A 14,536-nucleotide genomic window follows, 5' to 3' on the forward strand; every position below is an offset into this window, starting at 1 on the left:
AATCCATGTGGTTTGTTTAACTCATTCAGTACAAAGAATACCAAACGACTCGCCCCTTTATCAACTCGCCCCCGCAATTTAAAAAGAAAATAGTTAACAGTTAATTTAGTATTTGCCTCCCACTCTGAAATCTGAAATGATCTTGTATACAGATTTATTTGATTGTATAGTACTCGATCTCTATACTCTGTAAAATTTAGAAAGAACAACATGTCACAGAGACGGTGACTGCTTAATTAAGTTCATTTAGGATCTTCTAGCAGTTAATTTCGTTTTATTAAACACATTTCTTCCATGTAGGCCATGTTCTGTAATGGCATCATCATGCTATTATGCCCATGGATATACAGAGTGAACTTAACAATGATAAATTAATATGATAATACCTTTTATATAATCACCAACATGAATTATGTTTGTTATTTACAGCTAGGTAGAGTAGTGGAGCGAGATGGAAAAGAGGCGACCGTACCTGTTACCAGTACAATACATGCAATACTGACTTAAAAAAGAGGAGCCTTTGGAATAAGTTAAAGAAAGCCCTTCTGCCCTCTGGGGTCAGAGGAGTTTTGCTTCACAAGCTTCTGCCTACAAAACACCACCTTGTTAGTGCGGTCAGGGAACCAGAAACACCAAAAATATAAGACCAAGGTCAAGACAAGTCTTGTGACTGCATGAGCTAGCCTGGACAAAGAAAACAACTCAAAATAACACTTGAGAATACTGTACATAATTTTACTCAAAATGCAAGTGCAGTGCAAGTGAAATGTTTGTGGCTGCAAGAGTCAATACTGTTCAAGCTGTTCTGCGGAACTTAATGCATAGATTCATGTGTCGCTTGGATGAGTCTGTGAATAGCATCATCGTCACTATAAATAACCCTGTCAAAAGCTGCACTATAGATACTATTTATAACTGTCACAAATGCCTGTCTAACATGTACATTTGGACTGTTTTTTATTGGATGTATTGTATTTTGTATGTTTCTCTATGGACCCTGAGTCTGCAATAAAGGCATTCATTCATTCATGTACATACATTTACATGAAATTGTTTTGTAGAGAGCACAATTTAGTATTAATGTACATCTTAGGAGGTACAGTACCCACTCATATTGGTATAAGCTATTGTGAATGGCTCTATAACTCACTTCATATACATTTATCTTGACGACATCAAATACAAGTATAGTTTGGTTTTGAAAACACATCAGCTTTTTATTGACAGCTTGAACCTATAATCCTGCAAGCCTTGTCAGTGGCAATCAACAAAGACACATGCTATAAAAGACTGAACCTCAGCAGCACAGAACAAAAACAATACACTCTCGCTAGACTATATGGTTGTTTTGTTCTTAACATTGAAGTCATCTAGTGTAAACTGGACAGGATCCATAAACGTGATTGAGAGGTTGCTTTACGAACCTATTTGTTGTGCTGTGTGGTCTTACAGGTGGTAATGATAAAGATCAATAGCAAAGGTACCTGGTTTATCATTCACCCTTACAGCTGTCTCTGGTCCCACTAACTGGGCCATTTATCAGTTAAATTGTCAGGTTATGAGTAACAGCAGAGCTGCTTCATAATGTTGTGAATGTTTGAAGAGTAGCTCACGTATAGGATATGGTCTGCTGCACATTGAAAACAGCCATTAGCACCAACAGCAGCACCAATCTAGCTTCAATATGCAGCCTACTGTAAAACGTACTCCTCATCTTGTTCTCTGAATTGGATTTACTAGAGCGGTGCCCATTGGGAACGATGGAAGTTGGAAATGCATGGCCCCACCCAGTTATGTCTGTGTTCCATTTATGCCCATATATGGAGTTTTTTGTCAGGCATGCCCAAATATGGAGTCTATACAGATGTCAGCTCAGAACAGCATTGTAGTGATGTCATCACAGGCCAGCTCCATATATGGAGATGCAGGGGTGATCAGGTGTGACCACTCCCTGTGGTGGTGTGGAACGCGTCGCGTGTGTCAAATTTGAACGACGGTGGTGCGAACGTCTTTTTGAGTTACGTGGATTACAGACGTACGTACAGTACATATACACACACGTACAGAGACTTGGTGCATTTATAGATTTAAATGTTATCTTTAAAATTATTCTTTAATTATTCAGTTAATTAAAATAGTATGGCCATACCGCACGGCATACCTGTAGTCTCTTGTGGGCTGGCACTGGTGTGGCATATAGAATAGAAGTTATTCCTACACCAGAGGTATTGTTGTACATGCTCTGGACTCTGGGTCACTTGTTTCCCATTAAACATGACAAAATCCTCCTATAATATGATTTAAGAGCTTCGAGGCAACATTCGTGGTCCAATGTCAATGTGTGTGCCTGTGATGTCAGATGGCTTACCTCACTCATCCATCTCCCGTGGAGTTCATTAAGAGGAAAGAGAAAGAGAATACTGCCCATAACGCCACAGGAGTTTGTGTGTAAGGCCTAAGGAGAAGTGTATTTAGTTGAATTGCCCTGCTGTACATACTGTAGACATGCATGTTTATGTTCAACAAAATTCGTTTTTTGGGTTAGGTCCTGGAGGACATTTCTGCTTTGTCCTACTATACATTTTGTTGGTTCAACTTACTACTTAGTTAGGTGAGGACCTTTAGGTGAGGACCTTTATGTGATTTATTTCTCACCTGCACTTTATTTTATTAATAAATAAATTAAACAAAAACTAAACAAAACTATAAATAAGAGACAGCTACCAACCGGTTAGAATAATACAACCAATTTCACAACATTCAGGAGTCCTATTTTTGGAAGTGTTTCCAGGAAGAAAAAAAACCCAATGTGTCTGTATTCTGGAATAATCTTTGGAGTTTGTCTCATTCTATAGCTTACGTGACTGTTTGTTATTTTAAATCAAGACTACCATATCACCCTCATGTTACTATTTCCACAAGAGGAAGGAGAAGTGTGGATGTGTTACACATTGGTCATTTTATCCAAATATGTTAGACCTACGTTTTGCAAGACAAATCACATTTGCATATAAATCCCAGCAGCAAACGTATACAAACACAGACAGATGCACGCACGCACAGGCATTGCCTTTTTTGCATGTTAGTGGTTCAGCTATGCACCAGTTGCTGCTGGTTGTGTTAAGATTAGAGACGTCCCGATACTGTATCGGTATCGGGAAAAGTATCTTATTTGTCATATCGGGTCATATCGGTATCTGCAAATATGCCAGTCTATCCACAGATCCGACACACGGGTAAGGAAGGGGTTGACACTATGGCAGGTAAATAAAATGTTGGGACATGTGGAGTTTGCTTTGGAGTTTCCCAAACTGCAAGTGCATATTTGAGTGAGGAGTCTGCTATAAACACAACACGAGATATATAGCTAGATAGCTATAAACACAACATGAGATATATAGCTAGATAGCTATAAACACAACACGAGATACAGTATATAGCTATAGCTATAAACACAACATGAGATATATAGCTAGATAGCTATAAACACAACACGAGATACAGTATATAGCTATAGCTATAAACACAACATGAGATATATAGCTAGATAGCTATAAACACAACACGAGATACAGTATATAGCTATAGCTATAAACACAACATGAGATCACGACACTGGTATCGGTATTCGGTATCGGCTAACACACAAATTGAGGTATCGGGATCGGATCGGAGGCGAAAAAAGTGTATCGGGACATCCCTAGTTAAGATCGATTAATATTGTGTGCCCCACCGAAAGTTGCAGATCTACATGCTAGAAATGCATTGTGTTGCGAGCTTGAAGATCTATTTTCGATGGACAACACTGGTGCACAACTAAGTATTTCAGGGTTTAGTCTTTGTATTCCTTTCAATCTCAAATGCCCTACTACACTGTGCAAACACCCTAGACACTGAAAGCCTCTCAATTTCCTGTGCTGATAATTCTACATGATATTAAATCTTTTTTAAGCGTATTTAAAGCTGCCATTTCCTTGTTCCTGTTTTTCTTCCACGTCTTTGAAGGAAAATCTAAGCAGTTAATAATGGTTTCACATTACAGATAGTTTCACATTACAAGCACACACACAAACTTGTGAGATTACATTTTCATTTTCTTAGTTTACATTTACAGATTTACAATTTAGGCATTTAGCAGACGCTCTTAATCCAGAGCGATTTACAATAAGCAAAAACAAAAAGCATGGCAATACATCATACATAAAAAGTAGTTATCATGAAACATGCGTAAACTAAGAGCATAACAGTGGAATATCTATATAATGAAACTATACATACTATATTATACATATATACTATAAAGTGCTATGAATACATAAAATGCAAGTCTGTATAAAATGCTCTACATAAAGTTCTATCTAAGGGGGTAGGGTAAGTCCTACGGGCCATGATGGAGTCTGAAGAGGTGGGTTTTCAGACTACGGCAGAAGATTGGTAGTGAGGCTGCAGTTCTGATTGCGATGGGAATTGCATTCCATAGTTTGGGAGCCAGAATGGAGAAGAGTTTGGGACGTGTGGAGTGTTGTCCCGGCGTATTTGTTAGTGATCATTACATACTACATCACACTATTATGTAATTATCTCTGGGAGTTGTTTTTGCCCCTGTGTGTCTGTATATGCAGCCAATCTTGGAAACTCAAACTGCTGGACCAAATCAGTGTCAGACACTGAAGATACTCCACCCCAAATTCATCACAAGCCTCATGGTGGCAGTAAACCAAAACCAGGACACTTTACATTTTGGCCTAGGACACATTTTCTTCAAATCACTTTTTGATTATCCTCCTCTTAGTTACTTCATATTGGCCTGTTTTGTATTTGGCCTAGTAACACCATTTGAAAATATTTTGTGTGAGGGACTCCAATACTTGGAGATTTCTGTATCAAATATTCTTGCGTGATGGATCAGAGACTGTAAACGTTTCGGCTATCCAGCCTTTATCACACTGATGAAGGCTGGATAGCTGAAACGATTTGTCTCCGATCCATCACGCAAGAATAAAACCTCAAAATGCAGTCTTGGTGTGTGCGACCCATTACCTTTATTCCCAGTATATGATTTGAACGGGTAAGTCAGAGCGCGGTGGTTACAAGAAAAGTTATCTATTGTATCAAATATTCCAAATTCTTTCAATTTGTTTTTGAAAATAGTCACAATGCAATGTGTTTCTGATTTTGAAAAACAATTTTGGTTATAATTATTAACTCAATTTGCTGTGGACCCCTGGGAGTACCTGGACTCCACTTTGAGAGAGATTCAATAGCTATTTCACAAGTAAAATATTTTCTCGATGCCCTGATTTAACATTAAACTGTAAAGGTTTCCCAAATGCACTGCCTTTCAAATGAATCCATAATATGAGCTGATTAAACGACTCTGTAATGGGGTCTTTAACTACTCAGTTGGTCTTTAATTACTCAGTTGGTAAAGGGACACCAGCATACCACCCTTACAAGGGTCCCATTTTATACAGACAGGACAGTGTTCTATTGCATTCTTCCAACTCCCCTGCCTCTCCACCAGCAAATACTCTCTGGCCAGCCTAGAGACCAGCAGTCATACTGTTCTACTGTCTGAGGAGAGAAACAATGACCATTGTTAGAGAGGTGGACTGGATTATGTATGGAGACCTTTAACAACATCACAGGGTTCAAATGTCACAGCCACAAAGGTGCCATAGTTACTGTGATGAAGGGGAGAGGGGTCGGGCAAGTGAAATGATAATGACCAACAGCTGTGAATGGGGATGGCTGGAGAGGGAGGCAGGTGGGAAACGAGGTAAGGGGGCAGAGTGATGGCGTGCTGGTGAGGGGAGGGCGGCCATTCCCTCTCAAGGGCAGAAAAGCATTCCTCCTTCTATTACTAAAGCCGATCGGGTTGCAAGGCAAAGAGACCGTGAGCAACTGGGAGAGAGGAGAGAGGGAGGGCTTGCCTGGGAAAGGCAAGGCAGCAAACGAAGAACATCTTTTCAGCTCTCACCTTTCCCTGGGCTCAGTGTGCATGTGTTGTGCACACAAAAACAATGTCTAGGCTAAAAACACGAGGAACTGTAGCAGCGCACAGACAGTCAGACATGTTTGTTTGTGGCCAGCAATCAAAGTATACAGAAAAGTCCAAGATTCTTACAGACATTGTTGATTCAAGGAACAGAGTTGAAGACTCACCTTTATTGCTGTGTAATCCATAGGCTGGTGCAGTACATCATGTACACAATAACAGTGATGTTGTGTAGGGGTGTGTGTGTGTGTGTGTGTGTGTGTGTGTGAAAGAGAGAGAGAGAGAGAGAGAGAGAGAGAGAGAGAGAAAGAGAGAGAGCATCCAATGCTCTGATTAAATGTGATTGTGTCCCTTTCGATAGATAGATAGTTTTTATTAAAGTGTCCTACATCATAAGATGCCCAGCCCACACGGGCTTACAAGACACTCACAAAATTGTACATACATAGTGATACATATACACAAAATACATAGACAGTTACTTATGGATACATGGTTCTCCAACGTAACTGCCATGCCTTCTCTATGAATTTTCCTAAAACAAAAATGTCATTACTGAACAACCGCCCTCCCCTCACCAACACGCCCCCCTTTCAATGCATTGATGGAATTGGAATCCGCTAGACTCAGCGATAGAGTGGGTTTGGCACTTGGCAGTACCAAACCAAGGGTCAACCTCTGTGATTTTGTATAAGTAGCTCTGCAAGAGTTAATTAACCAATTGTGAATACTAGAAACTCGACCGGCCTTTGACCCCCGAGGGGACCCCCCACATGGTAACTGTCATTTCTCGACTGTTTCGGACATGGGGCGGCTCGCCAGAACCGGGCACCCTGGGCGCGTTCCTGCGGGTCTGTAAGTTCCAGGGACCCCCCCCGGGACCCCCCCCCCCCACACGGAGTTGCACCACTTACTTCACACGGGTGTGATTTTTAAAATCTATGATGACGGTCACCACTTCAGGAAGTAGGCCACTTTCTGGATTGTGCAAGAAGGCAATGTACTGTATGCGTAAAGTACAAAACAGTATATATTGCCATTACCTAAACAATGAGGGTTGCAGTTGCTATAGTAGTGATATGCTTTCATCATCCTAGACCTATATGGATCACCCTCAAATCAAAGTTGAGTGTACTCAGAAATTCAGTGAAAATGTGAGTACATTTGAGTTCAAAGAAATGGTTATGCCATGTTTTGACTTTTGACGACATAATAACTGCTCTGTTATATCAAATTCAATTTTGTTGTGATCCAGCAAATGTAACGTAACCCTGCAGGAGCTGTTTGTCAGGGAAAAACACATCTCTGGCTTTCCTCTAGACACATCAACAAGTCTGTGTAAAGACTTGAATCCAGACACATCAACAAGTCTGTGTAAAGACTTGAATCCAGACACATCAACAAGTCTGTGTACAGACTTGAATCCAGATACATCAACAAGTAAGCAACGCCGACAACATTTTGGTAGAGATTTAACTCATCTTTTTATGGGATTATACTCATAATCATAAAAGCCCATGGATGCGAGTTGACCCATTTAATGCAGTTCCATTACATTTAATATGACCCACAGGGCAAACACTTTGAGTTTTAATTGACTGTTTCATCCTGAAGGTTATTTTCAATTATTATTTAAAACATTAGTACCTAATTGGAATGTCATATATTGTCAAGACTCAAACATGTCAGGAGCCTTTAATTAATGTTATTTAAACTGCTACCCAAGTCTCTGTCCTTCAGCCAGAGGAAACCGCCATATTGGCTTCTATCCATTCACTAGTCTCTCTCCTTCAGCCAGAGGAAACCGCCATATTGGCCCCTATCCATTCACTAGTCTCTCTCCTTCAGCAAGAGGAAACCGCCATATTGGCCCCTATCCATTCACTAGTCACTCTCCTTCAGCAAGAAGAAACCACCATATTGGCCCCTATCCATTTACTAGTCACTCTCCTTCAGCAAGAAGAAACCACCATATTGGCCCCTATCCATTCATTAGTCTCTCTCCTTCAGCAAGAAGAAACCACCATATTGGCCCCTATCCATTCACTAGTCACTCTCCTTCATCAAGAAGAAACCACCATATTGGCCCCTATCCTTTCACTAGTCACTCTCATTCAGCAAGAAGAAACCACCATATTGGCCCCTATCCATTCACTAGTCACTCTCATTCAGCAAGAAGAAACCACCATATTGTCCCCTATCCATTCACTAGTCTCTCTCCTTCAGCCAGAGGAAACCACCATATTGGCCCCTATCCATTCACTAGTCACTCTCCTTCAGCAAGAAGAAACCACCATATTGGCCTCTATCCATTCACTAGTCTCTCTCCTTCAGCAAGAGGAAACCACCATATTGGCCTCTATCCATTCACTAGTCTCTCTCCTTCAGCCAGAGGAAACCACCATATTGGCCTCTATCCATTCACTAGTCTCTCTCCTTCAGCCAGAGGAAACCACCATATTGGCCTCTCCATTCACTAGTCACTCTCCTTCAGCCAGAGGAAACCACCATATTGGCCTCTATCCATTCACTAGTCTCTCTCCTTCAGCCAGAGGAAACCACCATATTGGCCTCTATCCATTCACTAGTCTCTCTCCTTCAGCCAGAGGAAACCACCATATTGGCCTCTCCATTCACTAGTCACTCTCCTTCAGCAAGAGGAAACCACCATATTGGCCTCTCCATTCACTAGTCACTCTCCTTCAGCCAGAGGAAACCACCATATTGGCCTCTCCATTCACTAGGAATCAGATTACACTCGTCTAGCTCAAAGTGACAGTCAGACTGGTGCACTAACTCACATGTCCTACTGTTCTCGCAGGTGACCTACAAGAAGATTTGAATATTTTTGTGCATCAGAATAATGGGCACAGACTAGTGTTCTTAACACATTTTGGGCGGGAACCCCTTTGTGTTTTAAACATTATGTTATACTTTAGCTATTGAAAAATAGCAGATCTACAAGCTCACAGAGTGGCAGGTCTGCCATTTTTGAAAAATCGTGAAAATGCGGCAGATCTTTCAGAGCGAACATTTTTAACTCAAATCTTTGCTTCTGAGGGGTTCCTGGAACAACATATTTTCAGATGGGGGTCGGCAGACAAATACATAAAATTTTCGGCGAAACACAGGTATTTCAGAAAACTGTGAGCATTTTTAGAAGACATTTTTTTTAAAATTTTGACGTCAGTAAAAATGGGTTAACACGAACCACCACGAAATGTTAGCACTTTGGTTAAACTTCCTTCACCAATATTCTCGTCTTTCTACCATTATCAGTTGCTTGTTAAAAACTTAACTCAGTCCAGGTTTATCTTGGTCTAACGAAGCTCTTAACTGCTTCACTTTCAGTTCCCTGGCCGTTGGATGGGTTTCCATATTACCGGCCGTCAATTATTAATCTATGCTCACTTGGAGCCTCGGTTGGAAAATAAGAGCAAATCCTTTACGACCAGTGATATAGAATTGCGAGGTTGACCTCCTTGCTGAACCTCTGGTTCTTTTGTCCACTCGACCCCACCGTGGGTAAAAGTGAAATTGAAGCGGAGATGGAGATTGTTTCTCAATGTGTAAAACTGTGTCTCCTGCACGGCAACAGTCCACAAATAGCTAACCCTAGTGGTGTGTGCAGCGTGCATGGAAAGCTAGCGATAGTCCCTTTTGTAATGTGCAAAATGATATCTCTCCAGTGTTACCGTCTCCATTACAGGCAGATGAGATTGTCTTACCCTTTGGTCTTGCTTCACGGAACACGACAAATGAGCTGGAGGTGCACACTTTGTGATTAGCAGTGTGTTTGCCCATGCAGCAATGAAGGGGGGGAAACGATAAATAGAGAAGCTACACACAGAATCAATCAGTCAGGATTGGCATGACAGCATTTCAAACCAATACTATTAATGCCTTTTTATATGGTTTAAAAACTAACACAAGCAATTTGTCTTGTAATGTGTTCACCTTCTGTGCCGTTTTACCCTGTTATAACTTCCTATTTGACTATTATACGCTTAATATTTTTCATTGTACAACTCTTAGACTTAGACCATTACGTCATGCCTGTACTATTACTAAACATTTGTCGATGCCAAATTTTGCACACACACTCCCTGGATGCCAACGATGAACCTCTGCCTCAGATTTTCCAGAACGGCCTGTTATAGCGCCACCAGGTGAAAATAAATAAATCTAATCAAATCATTACACACTATCTTTATAGTCATGTGTTCAAGGTGGATCTGCCCGATATTTCATATTCCATCCTAATTGGCTAACATTGGCTTTCAAAGTTGGCAGGATTGGACCGTTTTGAACAAAATAAAAAGCCTCAAATCATGAACGCAGCGTCCATTTATGTGAAATCTTTCACAGACTTTCCTACTAGGCTGAGGAATATATCCCACCCTTTTCACATTGGCCTGATAGTGCCACAAACAGGTGGATTTTTGCAACCAGGAGGCCACAACCTGACCTGGAGACCTGTGCCCCGAGGGGCACTTTATCTAGTTATACATAAAATCGGCTCAGTGGTCCAGGCACCTTGGCTGGTAATCCAGTCTGGCAGTGTGCCGCGGGTTCGACTCCTGATCCCGGCAGCCTTTACCGCATGTCATCTCTCTCCCCATTTCCGGTCAGCCTACTGTCTGTACCTCCATAAAAAATAAAAAAAATAAAGGCGAAAAGCCAAAGAAAGTTATACATGAAATCATTTGAACTTATACAAAAAACACAGAAACCCCTTAGGTGTATACTAGAATTATCATTTATTGACATGACATTGCAACTGTTTTACAAATCTTCACACCATTTACAGCAAATATGCCCAATAACAAATTAAGTGATGTTCAATTAATGTCAGTTTTTGCATATGTGTAAAGCCCTTTAAAAAGGTTATCGAGGGAACGGACACTTCAGTTCTCAGGAAGAACTCTGGATTGACGATGAGAGACATGATTCTTCTGTGATGCAAGGGACAGAAAGAGACAAGAGGAACTATTATTACATTGACATCACATCATTACAAGTTATTATATTTTGTCTGCATTTCAACGTGTCTTATATCATCTGATGTGTGATTCATTGTTTCAAGTGAGTTAGTGATTTTTATACAAAGTTAAATTACTAATGCTATCTAATGGTGTGGACCTACCATAACCTCTTGTGCTATTCATTTACTATTTAGCTCCTTTTTTCCCCAGCAACATGTAATTGTTATGCTTTATACATTACATACATACCTGCAGTATATTTGGTGAAAATGTAATTAGTTAAAAAGTTAATTACTATAAGATCTCATTGTCAACATGTTTTTATTGGGATATGATGATGTACAGTAGCTGAGCCAGTGTAATCAAAGTAAACAACACTGTTACCTGATCGTTTTAAAAGGCTTAAATATGCTTTAAAGTCGGGATCAAATGTCAGTTTTTAATTGCGTTTGCATTGTGCGACATAGCTACATGCTATAATCGTGTGCCTTTCACAAACATTTAATTAAACGAGACTCGAGTATGAAAAAGCAGCTTCCATTGAGATTAAAATTAATAGGTAATCAATCATGGTCAGATGTCTCTTTCATTGGATTAAGTATGTCCAGTCCAATGCTGATAGTGAATAGTGAAGTGAATTTGCCAATAACGTGGGTCTCACACCATTCCCTAGCTGTGAGAATGACCACAATCATTGATTTAGCCGTTTGAGGATTAATTATGGATGGCGTGGTATGATATGATCATCTCAAAATGTGCGATTAGCTGATCAGAGGATTCAAAATTAAATATCAGCTACACAAGCATATACAAAGTACTGTGTGGTGCCGTTCCATTTCCTTGCCTGTATAGAATAGAAACAGTACTTTGGACACTGAATTCCAAGTCCTTGGTTTAGACCTTGTTATCCTGACGACATGTGGCACTCACTCTGCTACCAAAGCACGACACAATATTGGTCAACCTTGACTCACGCTGATCTCACAGGGAAGATGAAAGACAACTTACTGAAGGATAACAACAGCACAACGTGGCACAAGGGGCGCTGCGCTGTCCAGGCGTTGTGTTGTCATCAACATATTAAATCACAATGTGTGCACTTTGGAGACGAGTTGCATGTCTGTCTGTCTCTCTTCCCCCTCTCTCTCTGCCTTAGTTTCCTGTCTGTCTCTCAACTATCCTATCCATTATATATCGTTTTTAGTTATTTAAAATAGCACAATAATGTGTTATGTTATTTTGTTACCTGCCAGGGACAAATGGAGATGACTCAATCACGTGCCCTAGGTGGCTGGTAGTACTCCTTTGTGGGTCGTGTCACTGTGCGTCTGGTCTGCCCATCTCCCCCACGACGGAACTCTAGTGAACTATCACTGTACCCATCATCTTCCTCCTACCAGAAAACATGCAATGCCGTTGTAGGTGCATTTACTGTAAAGTGATGTTGAACTGTGGCAGAATCTTGTGTCGTATACAGTAGCTACATGGGTGTGTGATACCAGTCAAAATATTGCCTTCATCTGTTGCTTCTGGGCTCTGTGAGCAAAATGAACCAGAAGTAGTGATTCCTTCCTTTCACCTGCATCGTGTGGCAAAGATCACGCTTTACACGACAGGCCAACAAAGTGCATTCTGCTCGAATGCAATACGAGGGAGAGCCAATGCATCTTCTGGCAGCGGCTGATGCCGCGGATTCGCCGCCAACACCCACAGCAGTGTTTTTCGCCGGCATGAGTCCGACACCTTTATACCCCAAAGCTCACAGGGAAGCCACGATTTTTAACCGGCAGCGCATGTCGGTAGCTACAGGTAAGTTTAATCAGCGACGCTGACGCCATACCCCAAAACCCCAAACCTCACAGGGAAGACACGGGTAATTTTTAACCGGCAGCGCATGTTGGGAGCTACAGGTAAGTTTAACCGCAAAACCCCAACCTCACAGGGTAGACACGGGTGATTTTTAATCGGCAGCGCATGTTGGGAGCTACAGGTAAGTTTAACCGCAAAACCCCAACCTCACAGGGTAGACACGGGTGATTTTTAATCGGCAGCGCATGTTGGGAGCTACAGGTAAGTTTAACCGCAAAACCCCAACCTCACAGGGAAGACACGGGTGATTTTTAACCGGCAGCGCATGTTGGGAGCTACAGGTAAGTTTTGTTTGTGCATTTCTGTTCCGTCAAGAGCAATATAACCAGCCATTTAACTTTTCCAAAAGTATATCTGGATTACTAATGTCATTATTATTTTAATATATATATATATATATATATTTTTTTAATATGGTTTTCAAAATTTTGGTACCCGTTTCTATACCCAATGAGATTGAATATCTATTATACAATAATTTACAGAATATGTAATATGTGTAATAGTGTAAAGGCTCATACATAGTCTGGATTTCCGGTGGTGGGGTGACCACCAAACTACAACATGACGTCACGAGTTTGAAGTGTTTGGGAGATTGTGTAAGCACCAATTTCCCTGATTGGCCAAAACAAACAGTCGGCTTCACGGATTGGCAGAGCGTCAGCCAGCTCAGTGGCATTGTGTCTATGCCGCGGACAAAGCCAGCTCTTGTCGTGACAAATCATAACAAACAAACACAATGTTTTGGGCCAAACAAAGAATTAGAAAGTAGAAAGAAACGGCAGGTTACAACACTTTTTTTGTTGTTTTTTTTCTTTGTAATTATTTGTTTGGTCCAAAATATTGTGTTTGTTGTCATGAGTTGTCACAACTCGAGTTGGCTTTGTCCAAGTCAGACTTACCCAAGTCTGCATGGGCCCCAAGTATACCGCTGCCCAAAAGGCGCTGTGTTCTAGTGATCAGTACTTCCTTTTTTTCCATCATGGAACTCAAAAGCAACAGATAAAGATGAAGAACATTTGGACAAATATCACGGCAGGTAGCTACAGTAGCAACAACATACTTTCACTACTTCTTCTTGATCTTACTCATCAATCCATCATCTAAACAGACTAAACTAAACTAAACAAAACAAGAAGGCCATTCGTGCAATGCAACCTCAATAGAAACAGGACAACACACATCCACTCAATCACCACTTAATCCTACCGACCAGAACACTAGAAGCACAACAAGGACTCCATTTGGGGAAAAGCCCAACACCCGCTCTCCTCTGCCATAGCCACCTTAACCCATTCTGGGCGGGAATCCCTTTTGGTGTTTCAAGCATTACGTTATGCTTTAGCTATTGAAAAATAGCAGATCTACAAGCTCGTAGCTTGTAGGTCTGCTTTTTTTTTTTTTTAGCTTGTAGGTCTGCTATTTTTTTGAAAAGTCTTGAAAATGTGGAAATGTGGTGCAAATCTTTGAATATATATTCTTTCAGAGCCAACGTCTTTAACTCAAATCTTTGCTTCTGGGGGGGAGGGGGGGGGGGGGGGGGAGGAGGTTCCTGGAACAACATATTTTCAGATGGGGGGTCGGCGGCCAAATACATATAATTCTAGGGGTTATTGACATGGAATAGTTTGAGAACCACTGGCATAGAAACATAGTCTAACCGGGTTAAAGAGATAGGCCTCTC

General features: G+C 41.0%; 1 protein-coding gene across 2 annotated transcripts in view; it reads right to left on the reverse strand.

Annotated features, from left to right (window-relative positions):
* Window positions 1-10,746: 10,746 nt before the first annotated feature.
* The window catches only part of tdrd3 (tudor domain containing 3), a 35,835-nt gene continuing 32,045 nt past the window's right edge, over window positions 10,747-14,536 (reverse strand). The window contains exon 13 of one of the 2 annotated variants that reach the window (XM_083759154.1): window positions 10,747-10,953. In XM_083759154.1, the coding sequence (XP_083615280.1) occupies window positions 10,906-10,953 (48 nt within the window). In that variant the 3' untranslated portion in view covers window positions 10,747-10,905. Of the gene's footprint in view, window positions 10,954-12,237; window positions 12,377-14,536 lie in introns of those variants that run through there. The other variant, XM_083759153.1, reaches the window with a different exon arrangement.

This window comes from Protomyctophum parallelum (assembly GCF_964188405.1).
Source record: "Protomyctophum parallelum genome assembly, chromosome: 2".
NCBI lineage: Eukaryota > Metazoa > Chordata > Actinopteri > Myctophiformes > Myctophidae > Protomyctophum > Protomyctophum parallelum.